A 24006-nucleotide genomic window follows, 5' to 3' on the forward strand; every position below is an offset into this window, starting at 1 on the left:
TGTAAAATCAATTGCCTTCGATGCTTATCGATTTTTATCTATTGTTTTTCTTGAGATCTTTGGATAGCTCGTTTAACTTGGACAAAAGTTGTATTTATATCACGTACAAACTTATCGGCATGAAATATCTTCTCCTTGGTTCTGAGAATACTTTTTTCCATATATAATCTCAAATGATACTTTACTTGTAGAATGAACTGTGTCGTTATAAGTATATTCTACCAAAGGCAAATATTTTTTTCATTGTTGGGTTGCTTCATTGTAATAATACTTCAGCATATCCAATATTGTAAGATTAGCTTTCTCACTTTGACCATTTGTTTGAGGATGATAAGAGAAAGAAAAAGTAAACTTTGTACCTAAATTTTCAAAAAGATCTTGCTAAAAGAGACTAGTGGTTCGTGAATCTCCATGACCTACAATGGATTGTGGTAACCTATGATACTTAAAGATTTGTTAAATAAATATTCTAGCCATATGTTGAGACTTGATAGTCTTCTTAATTGGAATGAAATGAGCTTGTTTGCTAAACTTGTCAATAATAGTCTATATGGTGTCATTACCGTTTGCTGATTTTGGCAAGCTGAAAATATAATCCATAGCGATGCTTTTCCAAGGTTGGCTCAGAATTGGTACCGGTTGCAAAAGCCCTGTTGGCTTTTGGCTATCAAACTTAATCTTTTGGCACACAATACATTCTTTGATAAATTGTTCAATGTCTTGTTGAAGACTTGGCTAAAGGAAATACATTTCAAGTGTCTTGGTTATGGCCAAAATACCACGATGAGCCATGTAAGGAGCCACATGATATTCTTCCATAACTTCAGGCTTGAAATCTTTAGTAATGCATACCTTATTCTCCATCAAAAGAAATCCATCTTTGATAACATAGGAGTTTACCATTTTGCCAAGTTATAAACTCTCTCTAATGAATTTAAAATTTTCATTAGAAGCATACATGTCCTTCATACTAGTGATATCTGTATGATGAATCATGGACATTGCATAAATTTGAGGTCTTCTTGATAGAGCATTAACTACCTTGTTTTGCTTCCCAGGAATATACAATATTTGAAAGTTAAATTGAGCTAAATAATTGGCTCATCATATATGCTTTTTAGCAATCTTTGGTTGGTTAAGAAAATGTTTCAAGTAGTCATGGCTCGTCTTGATGAGAGATTCTCCACCTAAAAGATAGTCTCTCCAATCTTTTAAAGCTTGAATGATGGCCATTAACTTCGTTTCATAGGTAGTAATATTCCTTTCTACATTTTGCAACCTTCTGCTTGCATAAGCAATTGCATGCCCTTCCTAGTTTAAGATTGCATTAATGCAGTCTCTTGAAGCATCACATTCCACGAAGAAAGATTTCGACAAATTAGGTATAATCAAAATATGTCCTTTGCTAATATAGAACTTTAGAGCTTCAAAAGCTTCCTTCTCTAGTTTGGTCCATCGGAATGTCACTGCTTTCTTGGTTAAATCATGCAATGGTCTAGTAACCATTGCAAACCATTTAATGAATCTCTTGTATATTCATTATTCCTATCAGTCAATGAGCATTTTCAACAGACAATACACGTGTAGTTTGTCAAGCAGGCGATGGTGCCACATGGCAACCGGAGGACTGATCACTGATTATTTTTTTCATTTATGTTGTAATCGACAGTTTTCTAATTTGGTCAGGCAATTTTTGCTGGCTGATTACATTCTTTTCTCCTATTCAGGCCCACTTGGCAGCGTGCCCTATACACTTGTTCCCAAGTGCTGGTGGATGAGTTTCAGCTTGAGGAGATACATCTACAGCCCTTGCATATCTGTCCTCTTCATTTCAGCAATCATTGATTGCAGATTTCTATGTTATTTTGTCTCTTTTTTCTCTCCCTTTCTCTCATGGTTCATTTTCTTTCAGTCTTGTCCATACGCTTCCGCATTCACTGGACTCCGACGTTAACATTATCATAAAAAAGAAAGACCTTTGTACATAGTTCTAGAGAGCTTTAATGCATAATCATGCTCTTTGTTACACGCACAATGCATTTGTCATCCTCAAACATGACTTGAGATCCACTTTTGTTAAAAGTAGACACTAGAAGCAAGTTCTTGGTAATTCTTGGCACATACAAAACATCCAAAAGTTGGAAACTTGTGCCATTAGTTGCTGTAATCAGCATCTCATTAATACCACAAATTGTATGAGAAGTGTTGTTGGCACAGGATATCTTCTTGCTAGAAGGGGCTGAATTCAAAGAAGAAAACAAACACTTTCTAGTAGTGATGTGATTTGATGTACTAGTGTCAAAGTACCAAGTATGCTTAGTCTCTTGCATTAAAGCCTAAAGGCTGACCCGTCCATAAAAGAATCATATTGCGTGTAAGAGGAGCATAGTCTTGCTCCATGAGGTTGGCTGAAACATCACCATCCGTCATGTCAAGGGCTGATGTCTTTTGGACAGCCATATTAGAGTTTTTGTTTCTCTCTCTTTTGCAAGCCCTTTTATGCATCCTTCAATGTAATAACGTGGTTTTTTGCAATAGTGATATTTGCCCTTTTTCTTTGACTTAGCTGCATCATTGTTACTCTTGTTTGAAGGCTGCGCAACATCAGCCTTGGGCTGATTTGCAGGTTGTTTTCCTTTTCCTTTGCTTTTGTACCTAGAAAGCATGGTTGAATCATCTGAAAGTAGAGTCATAGTTTTTTGAGTCTGCTCCTCTTGAAGCAAAAGCAAGAGGCCGGTTGACTCCATGAATGTGAGAGGTTGAGCTGCCCCCTTCAATTATGAATTCAGCGGAGCGTGAAAACCAAGGTATGACTTTGGAAGAGAGTTCAAAGTGATGTTCACCATCTTATTACCTTTGATTGCCTCATTGATGTGGAGTAGTGCTCGTGCAAGTCTTGAATGTATGTGATCTGTCATATAATTGCCCTCCATGTGAGGATTGGCCAGGCGGGTTGGCTCCATGAATGTGAGAGGTTGAGCTGCCCCCCTCAATTATAAATTCAGTGAAGTGTGAAAACCAACATACGACTTTGGAAGAGAGTTCAAGGTGATGTCCACCATCTCATTACCTTTGATTGCCTCATCGATGTGGAGTAGCTGCTCATGCAAGTCTTGAATGTATGTGATTTGTTAGATAATCACCCTCATTCATGTGAGCATTGGCCAACTCTCTTCCCAAGAAAGAGATGTGGGCCTCATTCATGGCTGCAAATATTTGGTCTAGAACAACCCGAGCTGCATGTGAGGTTTCGCAAGACCAAATGTGAGGTATGATGGCTCTTTTCATTGACAGAGCTATCAAAGAAAAAGCTTGTGCATATCTAGAATCCCATCTCTTTTGGTTAGGCGTAGTAGCGGGGGAGGCAGTAGGTTGTCCTATGCCTCCCCCATGTGCTGGAGGAGGTGTGCTAGGAGCAATTGTTGCAGGCTGAACCTCATCACCTGTGACATAGTCCTGTAGATTCTTGGCCACAAGAAGGTTTTGAATCATGAAATTCTAGAGGGTTTAATTCGTTACTTGTACCATCCAATTTGTCCTCAGTGGTGAGGATGCAAATAACATTATGGTTATTCCTTGCCATCATTGAATCAAAATTGAATGGAAGCTGTAAACAAAGCTTCCAATGCGGAAGAGGCGTAAAAAGTACAAAATCCTCTTTGGGATCCCAAAGCAATCAAGAGTACTTGCTATACCCAAACTGTCAAATGCTGAATCGTGGTTGTGTAGCCAAACAAAGGCTGTCAATGCCCCCAAGTTGATTAGAACAGCAATTTAATGCTGTACCACCATTGTAGTGTGCCATTGAAGACATAGAGCAAAAAGCCCCAACTTTTCTTGCATAAATCTTGAAAAATTGCAGAAATTCAGAATTATTTACTGCCAATGACTGACGCTGGTGATGAATCCTGAGATTTTATTACCAAGAGTCGACTTCAGCAAAAACCCAAAGTTTCTTGTGCAAAGCCCAAGTTTTTGCAGAAATCCACAAAGAAAGAAATAATCTGTGGTTCTATGTGGTTGCCTGCTCAATTATGCTCTTCAATGTGAAAACATGATCTAGCATGCAGAAATTACTGCAGCAACACTCCATGTAGTTGTGTCAAATGGTGGGTTAATGTTGGGTGTAGGTAATGTTGGTCCACGGATTCAACTGCAAGTGTTATTTTAGTTGATACTCAATATAGTTGATGCAATTCACCTTTTTGAAACCTTAGTCTTCTCAAGTTTCAGTGGCGCTTGTTTTCTCTTGAAGAAGAAGAATGGTTTTCTATGCTATACATTTGCTTTGTTTGGGACCAGTCTCTATGCACATGGAATATTGTCTCATCCATATATGCAAGAAACTCATTTATTGCAAATACATATACAGTTCACTGATATAATGAGCAGGATTATAAAGTCAGTTTGTTGTTATTTCCATTGAAAAGTTGTCAATTCAACTTATGCAGGAATGCAAGAACAAGTTTGTTTAAATGGACCTTTCTTAGGCTGAATAGCTGATTTATGTTATATGGATGGTCATGTTTAAAACAGCCCACTCTGTCTTGTTTGTGTTAAGGTTGCTACTTCTCAAATGAGCCACAAGCAGAGAATAGTTTTGAGGTACTGAAAGGTCAAGGATGGTGCCTGGGCTATGAAACAGCACCTGAGTCTGAAGAAAGCTTCTCAGCAGTGGTAATGCAAAGTCAGTTTTTTTTTTTGGGTTGGGCTTTAAAAAACAGTCCAAGATTGTTTCTTTAGCATATCTACACACCTATTAAGATGGAGGTTGGGGAGGGAAAGAGTCAGTTGTATTCATGCCTCATTTGAGATCAATGGGCAAGTGGTTACTTATGTTTATCATTGGATGCTGTGAAACAGATAGGTGCTGGTGGGTGGAGTATTGCTCTTACTGCATCTGAGTTCAATGACTCATCATTGGTTACTGATGTTTGTCATTGGATGCTGTGAAACAGATAGGTGCTGGTGGGTGGAGTATTGCTCTTACTGCGTCTGAGTTCAGTGACTTCAGCCATTTAGTGCAGGTACCATTGAGCATATAACTCATATATTCTATGAGGGGGTTTGCTAGGTTAGCATATACAATAATCTGAGTGATATGATTCTGTTATTAGCCCCTCCAAAGTAGATTGGGCCCATCAGTGGTTTGAATTTGTTCTGTCTACAGACTCTTCGCAAGGGCATTTCAGCACTGGACGAAGATGGATATATAGGCAAAGATGACATCACTATGCAGGTGTAAAGGCTTTGTTTGCAATAATCCTTTTTCCTGTATGGGACTTTTTAAACACCAGCAATGCCCTTGACTTCATTCTATGTGGTTAAGATGTGATTCAGGCTGAGAGAGGAACCTTGTGGATGGCATGCAGCATACCAAAGAAAAAGCTGGCAATTTTGCAGAGCTTGTGGAAGGTCGGTTTTGTGTCCTGGAGTTGCATTGAACAAATTCTCAGGTGTTTAATGTCTAAGACCCTTAGGAGTGTCTATCTTAACTGTAAAATCAGGTAGTTAATGCTGAAATTATTTACAACCTGCTGTCAATATGTAGCATTGAGCTAGTAGTTCTCGATGCTTGCAAACAAATTTTTGACTTTGTACTTGAAGCCCATGTAAAATTTGTTAGATGGACGTGATTTCATGCACACCACATTGGCATGGCCATGGCGACATGATTGTACATGTAAGTGTTGGGTTTGACTTACTCCTGCGCTCACAGAGGAGTGTTGGTGATCCACAGTAGGACATTGGGGCACCTTTACTCTCCGTGAGAGGTTTTTTCCCCTAGTCACATTATTCTCTATTTGTGTGTTTATGTTACACAGTTCGGTCACTTGCTGCATTTTACACACTTTCGGGTGCGAACACACCTTAAGGCACTTACACAACCCTAAAGTCTGAGGGTTGTACTTTGTACTTGACTTACACACTAGTGAATGAATCGTGTGTCGAGAGTTGTCTACTCTCACTCTCTCTATTGTCTACATTGTATGTTGAGCTGATAGCTGCCATCTCCATCTTCAACATTTGGTATTAGAGCGCAAGGTTCGTCAAGCTTGCCCGGTCCAGCTTCTCGTCAGCTCTCCACCAGCTGGAGCTCCAGCTGCCAGCTGCCACCACCACTCACACCTGTCCGGCAGCGCCGCTGCTGCCCCTGACCAGTCACCAGCAGGCAGCGCAGCTAGCGCTGTCTGACTACTTTGTAGTGGCCCCCTCCCGCCTCCCTATCCAGTTGTGCCGTCCCCTTCCCCCCCTGTGCAGCCCCTGCTTGGTCCAGTGCTGCCTGTTGCTAGTCCTAGCCATCACCACCAACCTGTCTTGTGCCGCCCTATAGTGCCGCCTCTGCTAGTTCCTCCTCCAATCACTGTCAGCTGCCACCGGGTCCTCCAGCTCAATCAGGCCGTCGCCTGCCAGCTTGGGTAGTTCTGTCCGTACTCCTGGTAGTCTGAGCTTGTCTTGGGCTTGATTTTGGCTGTCACAGGTATATCTCATTATTTTATTCGAAAAATCAAAGCTACAGCGAAGGGGTTTTGCAGGGAAAAGGTGCACTTTTGCTTCAGCAAGTGCTTTTGGGCACAAATCGCAGAAATTTCTTGGAATTCGGGTCAGAAAATTTGGGGCTTTTGCATGAGTGGCAGACATTGGTACACGTATTAAAGTATTGAAGATTCAGTCTGAAATTGATTGAAATTTTGCGCATTGGACAATTAAATTTTGGGGCTTTTTCATTTTTTGTGCTGCTGAGCATTGTTCGTGCATTGGACAATGTGCTATTTGCTGAAATCTGTTGAAATTTCAGTTAGATATCCAGGTTAATCCAACTTTGGTTATTGCTCTTGTGTCTTTGGAAGAGTGACATTTATCATGGCCAATCAAGGATAGAGTGATGTATTCACTTATGTTTCTAAAGAGGATAGATTGGATGGCAATAACTTTTCTTTGTGGTCCTTCATGATGAACAATGTGCTCGTTGCTAAAAATCTTGGAGAGTATGTTAGTGGTGAAGAAGTCCATCATAGAGTTGTTGCTCCTGCAACTCCTTCTCAAGGAAAATGTGGTCAGTGGCTAGTTCTAGCTCAGCCACTTCCCCAAAGAATAGTTGCATAGAAGCCTTGGGACAGTCGGGAGGTCCAAGCATTGTCACTTATTGCATTGGCAGTTCAATGGTCCATAATCCCGTGTATATGGTCTGCTATTTTTTTTACGAGTAGCATGGTCTACACTTAAGCAAATGTTTGTTGGAAAAAATAAGACACGTATTTCTTTCTTGAAAAAGAAGCTTGAAAATGTGAAGATGGACGAAGGTGATGCTATGGAGGATCATCTTAACAAAATTTAGGACTTTCATGAGCAATTGATGAATGTAGATGAGTATTATTTTAATGCATAGATGATCTCTACTACTTTGAATTCCTTGCTACCTTATTTGGCCTTTCACACAACATTGAATCTCACAATGAGAATTTCTCTGCAGCCGCTTACCTTTTTTCAGTTGGTTAGTTTGTTGCTAGAAGAGGAGCAAACAAGGAAGAATAGTAGGGTGGATGTTGTAGCCTTTGAATAGACTTTTATGGCAAGATGAAGGGTAAGGGCAGTCAGTCTAGGAATGCTCTACAGAGTTCTAGAAGTTCAGGTACTTCACAGAACAATAAGAAGTAGGGGGCATACAAGCCAAGAAGGGTAAGTTTAATTATTGTAAAAAGCAAGATCACTACATTACAAAATATAAGAAACGCATTGCCAAGGAGAAAAAGGAGTCTGGGATGTCTGTTTTTGATGCACCTTCTACTACTATTGCTACAAAGTCCGCGTCATTTGTTGTTGACTGTGACTATTTTTTTTACACTTGTAGTTATGATTCTTCTTTGGCAGATAGAGCATTTAGCTATATAGAGGATGTTAGGACTTGGTTCTTTGACAGTGGTGCTTCTAAGCACATTACATCTCATAGGGATTTTTTTGTCTCTGTTGTTGCAGCTCTTGTTGGCAAATTTGTGCAATGTGCCAACAATGCATTTTATCGTGCTAGAGATGTTGGAGAGATTGTCTTGAAAGCCAATGATGGATATACTCTCTGTTTGCAGGATGCATTATATGTGCCAATGATAAAGAATAATTTGTTGTTCATTTATTCTTTAGCAAAATGTGGAATGCAAGTCACCTTTGATGATGACAAATGTATAGTCAGGGATAAGGAATTCTTGACTTTGGTATCGACTAGCATATGATGTCATGGACTTTATGAGTTAGATGCTCATTTGATTGATCCGTTAGTCTTTTTGGCAACTACTATTACTCCTACTATGTTGTAGACAGTTATGGCATGCTTGCATGGGATATGTTAACTATGGCAGTTTGATGCATATGCAGCGCACTCAAATGTTAGATGGTTTACCTCTCTTGGAGAGACCTCTTGAGCATATTTGTGAGGGATGCATTTTGGGAAAAATGCATGGGTTCCCTTTTCCTCATGATGTTGCTTTTAAGACAATGGCCAGGTTGCAGATTGTGCATTCGGATGTATGTGGATCTATGTAGACAAAGTCATTGGGTGGATGCTATTATTTCGTCACCTTCATTGATGACTTTACTCGCTTTTGTTGGATCTATTCTTTGGAGAAAAAGTGAGAAGTGTATGATGTATTTTTGGCTTTTACTGCACTTGTGGAAAATTAATTTGGTTGTAAGATTAAGACTCTCCATTTGGACCAAGAGGGGGAATATAGGTTTTCTTTGTTGAATACGTTTTTGAAGCAAAAAGGCATTGCACATCAGTATACTAATGCATATACTGCATAGTAGAATGGGATTGTAGAAAGGGAGAATTGGTCACTCGTGGAGATGGCCAAATATATGTTGAAAGCCTAAAAATTGCCACATGGTTTTTGGATGGAAGGAGTTATGTGTGCTTGCCACGTTTTGAACAGGGGCCCTACTTAGGCATTGAAAAATGTCACGCCTTTTGAGGCTTGGAATAACCGTGAACCTTTAGTTGGTTACTTTCATACTTTTGGATGTCTTGTATATGCTCATATTCCCAAAGTATTGAGAAAGAAGTTGGACAATAAGACTGTTAAGTGTATATTTGTGGGGTACAACAGTGGAAACAAAGGATATAGGTTGTATGATCCTGTTTCCAAGAAAGTTTTTGTTAGCAGGGATGTGATTTTTGATGAAAAATTGGAATTATCTCTTGCTGGTTTTGACACATATTAGGCTGCAAATGATGTGTTTGAAGGATTGTTGCCTATTTCTTTTGGTGATACAATTGGAGTTTCATTAAATGAACAAAATGTTCAACCAACTGTCCCACTAAACAATGCAGAAATTTAGCCTATGGCTGATCTGAATATTCAGCAAGATGCTGAACTTGAGGTAGGTTCATCAAGAGCATGTACATAATTAGGAGGCTAGACAAAAATGCCTAGATGGTACTTGTAGGCTTTAAAAGACAGTCATTTGGATGCTCCTCTTACTGGTCGTACTTGAAGACAAGTATGTTTACATGATAATGCTAATACAATGGGTTTTGTCATGGCAGTTAGCACACTTGATGATGATGATCCCGATTCTTTTGAGAATGCACAATAGAATGTGCATTGAATGGCAACAATGCAAGCTGAATTTGATTTTTTCATGAAGAATCAAACATGGGATTTAGCTACATTGCTTGTTGGAAAGAAAGCCATTGGTACTAAATGGGTCTATAAGCTGAAAAGAAAAGCGGATGGATCCTTTGATAAGTACAAAGCCATGCTTGTGGAGTAAAAGGCTATGCACAAAAGAAGGGCATTGATTATGAGGAGACATTTGCTCCTACATACAATATGACCACCATTAGGTGTATGGTTGCTTTGGTTGCCCATTATGGTTGGGGTGTGCATCAACTTGATATTAAAACTACATTTTTACAGAGGGAACTTCAAGAAAAAGTGTATGTTTAGCAATCCATGGATTTTGTAGTTGAAGGATTCGAGCACTTGGTATGCAAGCTGAAAAAGACTTTGTATGGTTTGAAGCAAGCTACACGAGCATGGTATGCAAAAATTGATGCCTTTTTACTCAACCAAGGGTTCATTTACAGCCCATCAGAGTCTACTTCTTACGTATGCAAAGAGGGGGGATCCTTGGTAGTAATTTGTCTTTATGTGGATGATCTTCTGCTCACAGGGACATGCTGATCAGATTTCAGCATTCAATAAAAATTTGTAGCAAACTTTTGAAATGCCAGATTTGGGACCTTTGCATTACTATTTGGGCATTCAGCTTATTCATGATGCTAGATGCATTGGATTGTCACAGTCCAGATATATTGGTAAAATCCTTGAGAGATTTGGCTTCCAGGATTGTAAGCCAATTAGTACACCAATGGATGGGGACTGAACTCAAGCAATCTTTGCATGATGACAGTGATTTATTTGACATTCATACATATGCTCCAGCAGTTGGATGTCTCATTTATTTATGCAACACAAGGCGAGATATTTAGTTTGCAGTTTTAGCCCTGAGCAGATGTATGCACAGCACACGCATGACACATTGGCAAGTTGTGAAGCATGTTTTTTGTTACTTGTAGGATACTAGGACTCTTGGATTGCTTTATGGCAAGGGGGGACTGCTATAATTACATGCTTATAGTGATTCAGATTGGGCTAGTGATTTTGATTCACGTCATTCTCCAAGTGAAAACTATTTCTTTCTAGGCTTAGCAAGAAACAATCCACTGTTTCCACATTGTCTTGTGAAGCTGAATACAAGGCAACTTTCACTACTACAGTTGAATTTGTATGGCTAAGATGTTTGTTGGCTAATCCTGATGTATCTATCACAGAGTCAACTCCTTTGTTTACTAACAGTCAGACTGCCATTGTAGTGGCACGGAACCCAGATTTCATGCACGCATGAAACACATAGATACATTATCACTTTGTCAGAGAGAGGCCATATGCAGGAGATAACAACCCTGTCTATTGTCCTACTAACAACAATGTGGTAGACATCTTCACCAAAGCTCTTTCTCGTGACAAGTTTGAAGCATTTGCAATGCTTTACATTTGATCTTCTTTGGTGGATGATCCTTGTATGCTATCATGAGGATATGTATTTTTGAAAACCTCACTTAACATGTGGATTAATTTTAATCACATGGTTAAGTAAATGTTACACATGTGAGGTTTAATTGGGGCTAGAGTAAATTTACAAGCTCGAGACTGGAAAAAATCACGGGATATTAAAGGCAAAAGTTGCTATAAGTTATGCCCCACAGGTACTTAGTGGTATCTGATGCCAGTTGTTGGCCTAGGTCATTCATTTGGCCATAAGTATCAGCTGGTGCACTAGAGAAGTGGTGTTTAATGATATCTAACATCAATTTGATGGTTAAAGATGGCACAGAGACACTTGGAAATGGAAGTTGCAGAGCAAATTTAATTATTGGCCAGTGAAATTATTTTTTGGGGCATCAAAATAATTATTAGATTAATATTCAGTATTTAAAGATTGAAAATTAATATTTAATTATGGATAATATTGGAAAAACATTTGGGAAGGCTGCCACTTGTCAAAAATGCCCATGCAAGATTGAAAAACTCTTTAGAGGTTGGAGAGAGGCATTTTAGTGTATTCAGTTTCTATAGGGCAACAACAATAAATGACTGATTTTCTTCAGTTCTTTGTATCTACAAGCTATTAAGACAGGGTAGTAGCAGTAAATGACGGATTTTCTTCAGTTCTTCGTGTAGAAAGTCTGAATTTTCTCTCTCATCAGCATTGTCTCTCATCTCCAAGCCTTTCTACCTTGGTTTGAAGATTACAACATTGAGATCACCACAGGCTGAGAAATTTCAGATTTCTTTGTTGTAAACCCTAATTTGTAGCAAAAATTAGGTTTAGCAGTAGCGTCGGGAAGCATGCCAGAAATTGGAAGCTCCAAGACTTGGATTCAACAGGGATGAAGCTGCTTTTAGTCAAATTCAAGTGGAGGGACCAACAAATCAATGAACTTGGGGCATTTTCTGTCTCCATCAAAGCTTGTGAAGGCCAATTGATTGCCCGAATTAAGGGGAAAATTAGATTGAAGACTTGTTAGTCATTTTGGATAGCAAGGGGAGTTGGAATACTGAAAGGGATTGGGAGAATCCCATTGTACATCAACTTCTTTTTCAATCAAGTGAAATAAATACCGAAAGGGGCACCAATTTTGGAGCCAACAAGGTGTCCATTGTCCAAGATTGCAAGTTAATTTGCATTTCTCAATTTTATAATAAATGTTATTGTTGTAACTAAGTTGTAATTAGGGAATTACCACCCATCCATGGAAGGAAGTCTGGTTTTATATGCTGATCACTTTTCACTCCAGGGGGATTTGTTGGGTTTGACTCATGTCTACGCTCAAGAGGAGCATCGGTGATCCAAAGTAGGACATTGGGATACTTTTTACTCTCCGTAAGAGAGGTTTTTTCCCCTAGTCACATTTTTCTCTATTTGTTTGTTTATGTTACATAATTTGGTCACCTACCACTTTACACACTTTCGGGTGTGAACGCATCTTAAGACACTTACACAACCCTAAGGCCTAAGGGTTGTAGTTTGTACTTGACTTACATACTAGTGAATGAATCGTGTGTTGAGCTGTGTCTACTCTCTCACTCTCTCTACTGTCTACACTGTGTGTTGAGCTCATAGCTGCCATCTCCATCTTCAACAATAAGAGTGCAAGTTCTCATACTACATAGTTTAGTAGATTGAGCATAGAAGAGGCCTGATCATAATTGTGGTTTACACCATGGTGAGGCTAGAGGTTGCAATGAGCCACTGAGTCTTTAGTTATTAATTTTCTATGGCCCACTCTAAGTATGCTTAATACACACTAACTAGACTGGGGTCTAAAGTCTCGTCTAGTTAAACCTAAGCTTAATCTTCAGAGTACTTTTAGTATGGACGTTGTTCTAGGTAAGTGACATGTGAATGATGATACTTCTTCCTCAAGGGAACGAAATGGACTTGCTTACCAAACATTCATACACAATTGCATTCCAACATGTTTGATTGCTTTATTAGAAACACTGTTTTTATCATATGTGTGTGATTGCTGAAGTAGATGTATGAAAAATGTATGTAATCTAGAGTATGATATCCTATTTCAGACTTGATCAATTTTGCGGTGAAAAAAAACAACTTAAAAAAGCACAAAACTTGACGATTTTATCAAACAAGGTGTCCCCTGCCTATAGACAACATCATATGGCAACCACCTACCATCGGTGTTTTAATTGACTCAAATGATTGGAAATCAAAGTTTGAATTTTCTTTGGCAAATCAATGTTGTGTCTTGATCATTGAATGCCCTACTAGTAGTGACTATTATGTAGAATTTAAAGTTATTGAGATAATGAAGTTCTGAATTTTCCTTCAACTTATTATCTTAATTACTTGAGATACGTTTGTACTGTTTTTAAAAATTGAAATTAGGGCAATGTCAGACTCCAATCATACTTTCTTAGCCGTCTGCACGTGACATATAATTTCCATATGAAAAACTATGATTAGAAGTCTGAAAATGTGTGGGGATAGGGGCAATTAGCCATGACTTGAAAACATGTGGGAATAGGAGCAATCAGACATGACTACTTTGGAGTACATTTGGAAAAAAATTATTTATTTTTGGTTTGAGACTGGCCGTTCTGGTTAGATACGTTTTGTATGTGATCCAGCTGCCCTGTATTTTGAAAAGCTTGCTTTTTGTCTTCTTGGGACTCGCTTGAAAGTAGAAGTATGGGATATTATGACTTGATATTGGTGCATTTAGGGAGATATTCAGAGGCAGAGACATTATATTTTACTTAGAGATTCCTGTGAGTGATTGGATATAAATGGGAGTCAGTATTGAGGATGAAGACATGTAACAAGCATGGTAGCTATAATTTAGGTAGTGTGAGAATTTTGCTTATGGAGGAATTGTACACCGTGATTCAGATTGTTGGCTAATATGAGCAAGCTAGATATATGTTGGTGAGAGTACAATGTGAGGAACACACTTTAGACATTGCCATATACTACATCCCCCCTATGACATACCAATAATGCCCCACCCAAGGGGCAATCACGATATATAGTTTTGGATGAGGACATTTAGTAGTTCTTGAGGAAGGAAGGTGATGGCATTTTATTGGGACTTTAATGTCAAAATGCTTGCCATCAAGGTGTCCCTCTTTTGATACAATTGGAGATTATAAGAGTAGGATTTGGTGGAGCTGGGACCTCATGTGATATAGGAGAAAACACAAAGAAAGGAAGATACCTTATTGAGATGAGCACGACATCTGGATTAGTCATACTCAATGGCGTGATATCGTACTTCTTGCCTTTGTGTATATACGTTCATCATTATAGCCTTGGATCTAGAGCTTAAGCTTGCCTATTGTAGTCTTTGTTGTGTCGTCACCTTCATTGGCATTTAAAGCTTGGTAAACTTGTTGGAGTCTCTATCTCTTCATCCTTTAATCCAAACTCTTTAGCTAACTACAAGGAAATGAAGTTTCCATTTACCCCAAGGTCTATCAAGAATAATGCTTGCTTACCTTGCATCTATCCTGAAACTTTTAATAGTTTGCAAATCTCGAGAGAGTGATGTGTATTTGCAAATAAGGTAGACAATGTACACTAGTAGACTGCCTAGTGTTTGAATCACCAGCCCAGTTTGAATCATTGTAAGCTTATAGGTGCAAGTCTATCTTGGAAAATAATAATGTAAATGATTGAGTATCTTGCAAATATTTAAAGATGCGCTTAACAACTTGCCAATGTACTGTTCGTGGGCTATGCATAAACCTGCTCACCTGGGATATTACAAACTATATATCTTCATTCTTTTACTTTTGACTTTAGTTCAGCAAGTACACTCTCCATTTTGCTCTCATATTGTCTACTGTCTACTGTTCACTCTCTCATTTCTCTCTCCTCCATAGCTGGTCCCGTTTTTGCACAGCATCTTGGGTAAAGACCACATGGGTATCTAGTTGCATTAAACCATGGATAAAAAGAAGGTTAAATCCCAAATATGAAACATAAAGGACTTTGGCCATTGAGGCATGACAATTGGGTAAAAGGAGAATGATTTTCACTTCATGCACTAGCACATAAAAATTGTCACTAATGGTGATTGAACCCCCTTTGGAATGAAAATCTTGAAGCCAATCCTGATGTAAGTCATATGGGAAGTGATCCCACTGTCAATGAACCATGGCTTCTCCTCAGTGGAGGAAGCAAGAGCTGTATTCTCCACCTCAAATAGATGCACAAAAATAGACTTTGTAGTAGTGGAGATTGCTTTTGAGTCATTTGAACCATGCTTCACCTTCAAATGGGGATACTTTTGTCATTACCCTTTCCATAGTGTGGATGCTTGGGCTTTGACCTCTTCTCATCCTTCTTTGTTAACCCCAAGTCGAGATGGCGGAAAAAAGAAGAAAAAAGCAGAAAAAAACACGGAAAAAGAGCAAAGACACGTAGGCGACCTCCAAAGCTAAGCCGGGGCAAAAAACACAATTTTAAATGAAAGGCGCCTCAAAAAACTTGGAAAACTCTTGTAAAAGAGCGTCAGGCTTTCTTCCGTGATAATCGTAAAATATTAGACGGGTGTAGGCTAGAGGCATAAGGTTAGAAGAGGAAAATGGAAAAATGACCTTGCCACAATGGCCGGTCATGTAAAAAAGGGATGGGTGCCCATGGGATTTTAGGACTTGTATATAAAGTTCAAAAAATGAATGGAAGCTCATTCTTTGGTGTGTGGCTAACAAGAGCTCTCTTCTTCTTCTCTTCTCCTCATCTTCTTGCTTGTGTGTGCTCTTGAGAGAGGGAGTGTGAGTGTGAGGGAGTGAGTGTGTGAGAGTGAGGGATCAAGAGGGTGAAGCTCTTCACCATCTCTTCTTCTCTTTTCTTCTCTTTTCTCGTGTGCGTGGCTATGGAGGATGGAGCTTGGAGATGGAGAACGCTTGAGGATGCTTGAGCTTGCATCTAGGATCATGGAGCTACCGAGGTGTGCGAGAGAGGAGGCAACTCGTATCGGCATCAAGGTAAGCTCACTACACTCATAGGATTGACGGCGCGTCGGCTAGGTGAGAGATAGCCATTAGAGCTTGCTTGAAACGCTTGAAGCAATAAGCGGTCCATGGGTCTTGGCGGTTGAGTGTGAGCTCCCACTACATTTTGGTTCCGTTGCCGGGACCAACGGATTCAAGCTTGAGTACTTGCGCTCCTCATATCGAGCATCGAAGTAAGGGATTCATCCCCGAAACGGAGCTTGAGATAGGTAGGAAGTTTGGGTGGTTTTGATCTTCAAAACAAGTTAGTATTTTGGGATATTTTGTTTGTTTGATGATTGGGAAATATGGAGAAATTATTTCAGTTTTTTGCTTTCGATTCTTGTTGCATTTAGCGTAGGTTAGGATTAGAAAATTACATCGGAAAAGGGTGGGGTTTATTGTTGCAAAACAGGGCAAAAATCATGCAAAAAATGGTAAAAAGCTCGCTTGTGATGCCTAAGATGGCCAAGTGAGTGATTGGGGGCATCAACACCATACTCGGGAAGGGGTATAAGAGCCAAGAGGCCAAGGGAGAGCTCATTTGTAACCATTTCAGTGTGTGTGAGAGAGAGAGAGAGAGAGAGAGAGAGAGAGAGAGAGAGAGAGAGAGAGAGAGAGAGAGAGAGAGAGAGAGAGAGAGAGAGAGAGAGCCATCGCACCATTCGATCCGATCGCACCATCGACAAGCCTACCGCTCTATTCAGGTATATGAATCCCTTCCCCTATCCCCCTAGATAGGATCTGGAGGTTTATGCTTGCTATGATTGATTAAATCGCAAGAATCAAGCAAAATTGACCTCTCGCTGTCGTCGTCGCGCCGTGTTCGGCCCATCCGAGCGGTCGCTTCTGGGCCGAGTCCTAGAATCGGCCCTTGGCCCTCTTTCGTTCGGCCCACTCGGCCCGAAACCCTAATGGACCCTCAGCCCAGACCTACTTGGCCCGTTCGAGTCAATCATTCGGACCATCGGCTAATTCGGCCCTCGGCCCGGTCTGAGCCAAACCGTCTGAGCCATAGGATTCGGCCCTCGGCCACGTGTCATATTCGGCCCTCGGCCCGTCTGAGTCTACCTTGTCTGAGTCACGAATTCGGCCCTCGGTCCATGTACCTCGGCCCGTCCGAGTGACCCACTCGGACCTTGCAATTTGGACCAGCTGGGGCCGAGTGTAAATTTTTATCAAATTCTTAAAAATTTGACCTGACCCGGCTAGAGCTCAGCAGCGCAAACTGTCGAAAGTCCTTCTGACTCTCAAAACTTGATTCTGGTACACGGAATAGATGAAATCGTAGGGAGTAGCCGCTTAGCAGCTTGAAGTAGGCAGCAACGAGACCCAGAGACCTAGATGCAAAGCGCTGAGCAGTTAAAACCTGATTGGCAAAAAACAAACGAGGCAACATATTAGAAAAACCCTGAACTCTGTCAAGGCGGCTAGAAAATTGACCAACAAGCTTATCAGGCCCGAAACAAAGCGAGAGTGCGTAAGACGTGTCGAGATTATTTGCTGCACTCACCTTGAATTTCTGCACTTAAATGCACTCTAGGAAATTGAAAGCCTGATTGAGCACAAGTGCACGAGAAGCGACACGCACATTGAGTGACCATAAATTGAGGATTGTATTTAATAACTGAAGGAACTCACTCAGATAAACCACTCAAGGAACCCACCATAGTAGGAGAGGACCCAAGACGTAGACAAACCATCAACGTGCGAAGTAGAACCAAGCAGGTGGCGTCAACGACGTGGATTTGACAAATCTACTCAACGTGATTGACAGCTTGGTGGAGCACTGCAACACGACTATGGCAACAGGGATGGGGACGGTGATTGGGACGCCAAACCTAGGGAACGAGGACGTGGAAATGAGAACGACATTTAAAAATTAAAAATCATGGAAAAAAATTAATATTTCATTCATAATTCATGTGGACTCTAGAGTCTTAAAACCAAGGTATATAATCCACAAGGACAAATCATTTTAAGTTTTAACTTTAAGATATCATGCATCATTCTAAAACCACTTATTAGAAATTGAATTACAACTTACAAGGCTCAAGAGGTAAGCTATTCAATTATAAAATGCATAATACATATGCCATAAATGATAAAACAATGAACAATGAACTAAACTTTAAAGTCTAAGCTAAAAGAACATGCCCATGGTCCCATTGCCAAAAAACTTAAAAGATTATAAATATGGAGTCTAATCTTTGAAAGAACATGCTCATTGCTGTTGAGAAATAGACAAATGATGTATGCTCTAGGAAGAGTTGTCCTGAATCCCATATGCACAGTGAGGATAGTGGAGAAGCTGGAAAGCTATAAAAGCATGTACTTGGTTCACTTTTTTGGAATGAATGTTATTGTACTTTGTACTTAGAGTCTATAACTCTATCCACTCAAGTTTGTGTTTATGAGTCCAAGCTAATCTATCTCGGAACCTAATTCACTTGAGTAAAAGTTTGTATCTAGTCATCAGTCTTATTCATGTCTCTTGCTTACGAGTTGAAGCCTCCATAGCTAAACTGTGTTCAAGATCCATGTTTTCTAACATGGTATCAGAGCCATGGTGAGCTCAGTTTAGCCCTTTCTTCTACTTCTCTAGCTTATCATAGCTCAACTCCAGCTTAGGACAACTGGTTGAGCTCATCTCCTACTTTATTTTCACACACTTCTTCTTGGCCACATAGCCAGACTACACCTATCTTCAGTGGAGCTCTCAGATCTCATCATACAGACAATTTCAGCTTAAGGTGTCTTCTGAGAAGCTCTTCCTCTGCTCGCAGCATAGCTCCCTATTACATCAGAGTGTGACATTATCCATCGTGGAGCCCAGCATTACGAAAATCGAGCATTGCTATCTCTACTACCCCCTGTGACAGTCGTACAGTCTGCATGACGTGTGGAGGTTGCGATTCGTTCTGTTCAAATGGGGCATTTAAAGCCTATACTATAGGCTATCCCCCATCCAATCCTTGGCCCGAATGGTTGCGCCTAGCTCTTGCTACAACAAAAAAAATCAAGGTTGTTTGAAACCCTTAACAGTGGAAGCCATAGCCAGGAACTTAAAAAGCTTGGCAACCTTGTCTTTTCTTATTGGCATTATCAATAGTGACCTTGATCACTCTGAAATTATCTCTGAAGCCTATTGCATATCTAGAAGGATCCAAGGAAGTTCAAATATTACCTAGCAACATCGAGCCAAATATCAAGATCTTCAAGACATAGTATCTATTGATATTCAAATAGTGCTTCTTGGCACTTGAATATTTCAGCTTACTCAAAAGTAACTCATCTTCTGATTCCAATATCGAAGAACATTCTCAGGTTATGTAATGTTTTTAAAGTCACAATTATCAAATCCCTTATAAATCTCAATCTTCTTGTAAAAGGATAGACACTGCCTGAGAGTTCTCGTGGTAAGACCTTCTACTAAGATAACTGAAGTGGAATATATAGCAAAGTTTAATGGTGAAGGCTTCCATGCCTGGAAAGAGAAGACCATGTACCATCTTATGTGGAAAGACGTGTGGGACTCGTTTGAAGATGATACAGATAACAAGAAGGAAGATGATGAAGATGGGTTCGTTGAAAAAGACCAGTTCAAAACCAAAGAATGGAAGAAGATGAATAACAAGGCACTAGGCATCACTGACTGGGACTAAGTGATGATGTGCTACATCATATATCTGGCATTAGAAATGCTAGAACCGCTTGGGAGGAACTTGACAGAATGTTTGGTACCCAAGTAAATAACTCAAAGGTAAAATTACTCATGCAGTTTTATAAACTAGATATCAAAGACAATGCTTTTATGATCACGTACATTAACAAGTTTAAGAGCCTAAAAACCCAACTTGCAACTCTTAAAAAGAATATTGATGAAGATGAAGCAATAGTTGTACTACTTGCAAGTGTAAACAAGGATCCATATGAGAACCTTGTGTCCACTCTAAGTAATGTTTCAAGTCTCTCACTCAAAGATATTGAGTACTCATTGCTTGATGGAGAAAGCAAATTTAAAAGCAAAGATGTAAAAGAGACTAGCTCAAGGGAAAACCTCTTATACATTAGAGGAGCTACTAGACCCAAGGGAAGAGGTCGAGGATTCAACACCGAAAACAGGAGTCGAATGACATGTCATTATTGTGGTAAAACTGGCCATATTGTCAGTGAATGCTTCCATAAGAAAAGAGCACAGTGGATGCAGAATGACCCCCACCAAAGTCAATTCATGAATGAAGAAGAAGAAAAAGATACTTCCGCTACCATCAACAACTCTGACAGATTGTCTTAAGGAATTTGTTCCCATAGTGAATCTCTATATTTCCCATAGTGGATTTGATTTGTAAAACCCTTGCCAAAGATGTAAAGTCTTAAGCTTTAACTTGACTAGGCTGCCTATGAGCTAGTCTTCCGGGCCATGTTATCATGTAGGGGTGGCAAAAGCTAGTAAGTGTAGGGACTCATCATTTGAGTGGAGGTGTTGGGAAATAGACAAATGATGTATGCTCCAAGAAGAGCTGTCCTGAATCCCATATTCACAGTGAGGATAGTGGAGAAGCTGGAAAGCTATAAAAGCATGTACTTGGTTCACTTTTTTGGAATGAATGCTATTATACTTTGTACTTAGAGTCTGTAACTCTATCCACTCAAGATTGTGTTTATGAGTCCAAGCTAATCTATCTTGGAACCTAATTCACTTGAGTAAAAGTTTGTATCTAGTCATCAGTCTTCTTCATGTCTCTTGCTTACGAGTTCAAGCCTCCATAGCTAAACTGTGTTCAAGATCCATGTTTTCTAACAATTGTCCCAAAAAAGACTACAAATATAAAGTCTAATCTCTAGACTGAAGCAAAATGCGGCATGCCAAAATAGCCTAAATGGCAACTGCAAGATTGCAAGTACAAATATAATGTCGGCATGGCACAACAACCCAAGTGTCACACTGTCATTAATGATCATAATATCATATACAATGTACATGTGTCATGTATCATGAGACTCATGATAAGTTAACTAAATCAAAGATCATCATCATAATCTGAGGTTGCTCTAGCTACTCTTGAAGTGCCAGTCTCATCATCATGTGTACCATGAACTGCTGCATCTCCCTTAACATCAAAATTGTTTGCTCTTCTTGCTGCACCTTCCACTTTGTGAATGGATCGGACTTTGTTGTCATACTGTTACATAACATTCTCAAATTAGCACTAACGAATACTAGATCGTTTGCCCTCTCCACACCAAGATGGTTCCTCTTCTTTGAAGCAATGTGCGTATATGTACTCCATAATTGCTCCAAACAAGAAGAGCTAACTGATTGACTCAAAATACAGACGACTAGTTGTTGCAACTTAAGACTATCTGAACTATAGTCCTCCCACCATAAAGTTGGCCCAATCTTATAGCGATCCTCCTATGCATCTCCACAACCAAAAAAACCCTGAAAGGTTCTATAACATGGAAGCTGGTCTCTAATCTTTCATCTAGTGCCATGATCAAGCACTAGACGAGACAATATAAGTCTCCATGCATCCATAACCTCAGTGTCATTCCCTTGACCCTTGCCCTGGAACTCACGATCCACAATAAATGCAGCTGCATGCATGGGTGAGCTATAGGAGTTCCACCTCGTCACAGCTAAATGACGTATCTCCTCATATGCCTTATCATTTGTGCCAAGTCCTGCAGCTTTTCATTCAGTCTATCCATAGCCTCATATACCTTGCCAATGCAAGGTTGTGTAGCATCCATAATCCTCAATAAATGCACAATAGGTGATACCATAGCATCTATCCGCGTTACATCATTCCAAAAAGTGGAGTTATTTGCTTTCTCCAAGCATAAGATACCTGCAGGAGTATATGCCAATGTTGATGAGGTGGACTCATCATTAAGAAATAATTGTCTCAAGGCACCACTACATTCTCTTAATTTGCCTAGCATCAAGAAGTTAAAGGCAAATCTGGTATCAGAGTATTTTACAAGTGTCTTCTTTGACCGCAAAGATAATTGATGGTGAAGAAACATGTGGCTAACCATTTGAGTTCCTTGTTCTATGACAGGTTCAATCCATGAAAGGTTACCAATATCCTTTAGTAGGTTGTTCAAGCAATGAGCCATACAATATTAAATTGTGATATGCGGATAATATCCCTCGATAATAACACCTGTTGCCCTATTTGCAAGCTCTCCATCTGCAACAATTTCCACAACATGCTTTGGGCCAATGAGCTCAATACCTGTAACTCACTCTTTTGCAAGTACATCTGCTGACTTTCCTGTCCCCAATGCATCATGCGAGGATATGAAATACATTTGCCCACGAGAATAAGCAACCATACCATGAATGGATCACTTACGTGCATCACTCCAACCATCGGCAATCAAGGAAACTCCATTTTTAGTCCATAGGCTCTTTCTAGTCACTGCTACTTGCTCAACAAGGCGCTTTTCCTTGTTGAGCAAAGTGGTGCGTAAGGTCTTTGATGGTGGAGGTACATACGAAGGGCTATACTTACCAATCTTCTTGCACATCAATTTAAAATACTCTGACATGGCTGCACGAAAGTGAATGTGGTCATGATAAAAAAAACGTGCCAGTGATGTATCCACCTTTTTCTTTTTCTTGAGATCCCAAATAGCATCAAGTGTGGTCTGTCTACGTCCAACATGTGGCGTTGTTGATGCCATTGTAAAGAAAAATACCCTAACACAGAAACATAAACAGAAACCGTACGACAAAGCATAGACTGATAAAAAGAACACAGTTAGGGTTAGGGTTAGAGTAACTCAGAGACAATGAACACAGTGAATAAATGAAATGATATGACTACTAATAATACGATGCTCATGTAGCAAACACACTATGCAATGAATAAATACTGAACCTCGAACTCCTGTATCTCTAGGATCAAGGTAGGGGTAATGAGCGGGAGAGTGCGTCGTACTTCGAACGGATTCCGAATTGCAGCAAGGCAGCCTCCGGATGTCGAACACCAACAAACGCAACAGTGAGAAGCTGGAACGCAGACAGCAAAGTCTAAAAACAGAGCCTACAGGAGAAAGAAAGACTAAAAACGGAGCCTGCAGGAGAGAGAAAGACTGAAAACGCAGGCAGGACAGCCTGCAAGAGAGAGAAAGACTGCAGTGACTACAGACAGGAGAGAGAAAACTGCCAGGGCGGCAGCTGGAGCCTGCAAACGCAGCAGTTTGCTGGCGTGGCAGGCTGTACGACAGCAGCGCATATGAACAACAGTGAGTCGCTAGGCAGAAACAGCAACAATCAGTGTGTGGAGGGCTGGAAATAGGCGCTAGACTGTAGAGAACAGTGATGGACAGCAAGGGCTGAGATGTCATCCGTGACCGGGGTGTGGGCAGCAAGGTGGTAACACTTGAAACTTGCAAAAACGAGATTGTGAAAGAGTGGAGGACTGGCTACCAATTTATAGAAAATTAGGGTGCTAGATCCTCTCCCACTTAACTTACTCGATCTACTCCCCATTTTAGGGTTTTGGCTAAAATAAGCCTAAAATAAGCATGTTTTGGGGCTGTTTAAGTGGCTAAGTGCATTTCTTAGCACAACACCCCCTCTCAAGCCCAAAATAGGGCGAGAAAAGTAGGCCAGCCTAAATTGTGATTTACCCCAAGGCGTCCCACCCCAAAGCAGCCAGGGCATCGAACAAAAGGTGCACGTCGGTTGCCCAGTGGCCTACCAAGACTACAGAGGCGATGGATATCTTACCAAGGGAGCCCAAGTGATCACCCTAGAGAGGTCAAGGCATTGGACCAAGGGTGCTCATCGGCTGCCCAAGGCGATGGATAAGTGTCTAAGGATGATAAAAGTAAGTATATGTGCCAATCATGTGTTGAATATGTGAGAGGCAAAAAAAACGGTGGGCGTAGCACGACAAGCAAGCAAGCA

At 40.2% G+C, this 24006-nt stretch overlaps 1 protein-coding gene across 2 annotated transcripts in view; it reads left to right on the plus strand.

The window, feature by feature from the left end:
- The window catches only part of LOC148037035 (uncharacterized), a 109292-nt gene that overhangs the window by 11943 nt on the left and 73343 nt on the right, over positions 1-24006 (plus strand). Inside the window, exons 2-5 of one of the 2 annotated variants that reach the window (XM_087675972.1) lie at positions 4562-4677; positions 4959-5027; positions 5171-5239; positions 5341-5456. In XM_087675972.1, coding sequence (XP_087532098.1) covers positions 4562-4677; positions 4959-5027; positions 5171-5239; positions 5341-5456 — 370 coding nt within the window. The remainder of the gene's footprint in view (positions 1-4561; positions 4678-4958; positions 5028-5170; positions 5240-5340; positions 5457-24006) is intronic. The other variant, XM_087675971.1, reaches the window with a different exon arrangement.

Source organism: Lygodium microphyllum, chromosome 4, assembly GCF_053477565.2.
Source record: "Lygodium microphyllum isolate KBCC chromosome 4, Lygodium_microphyllum_v1.1.10, whole genome shotgun sequence".
NCBI lineage: Eukaryota > Viridiplantae > Streptophyta > Polypodiopsida > Schizaeales > Lygodiaceae > Lygodium > Lygodium microphyllum.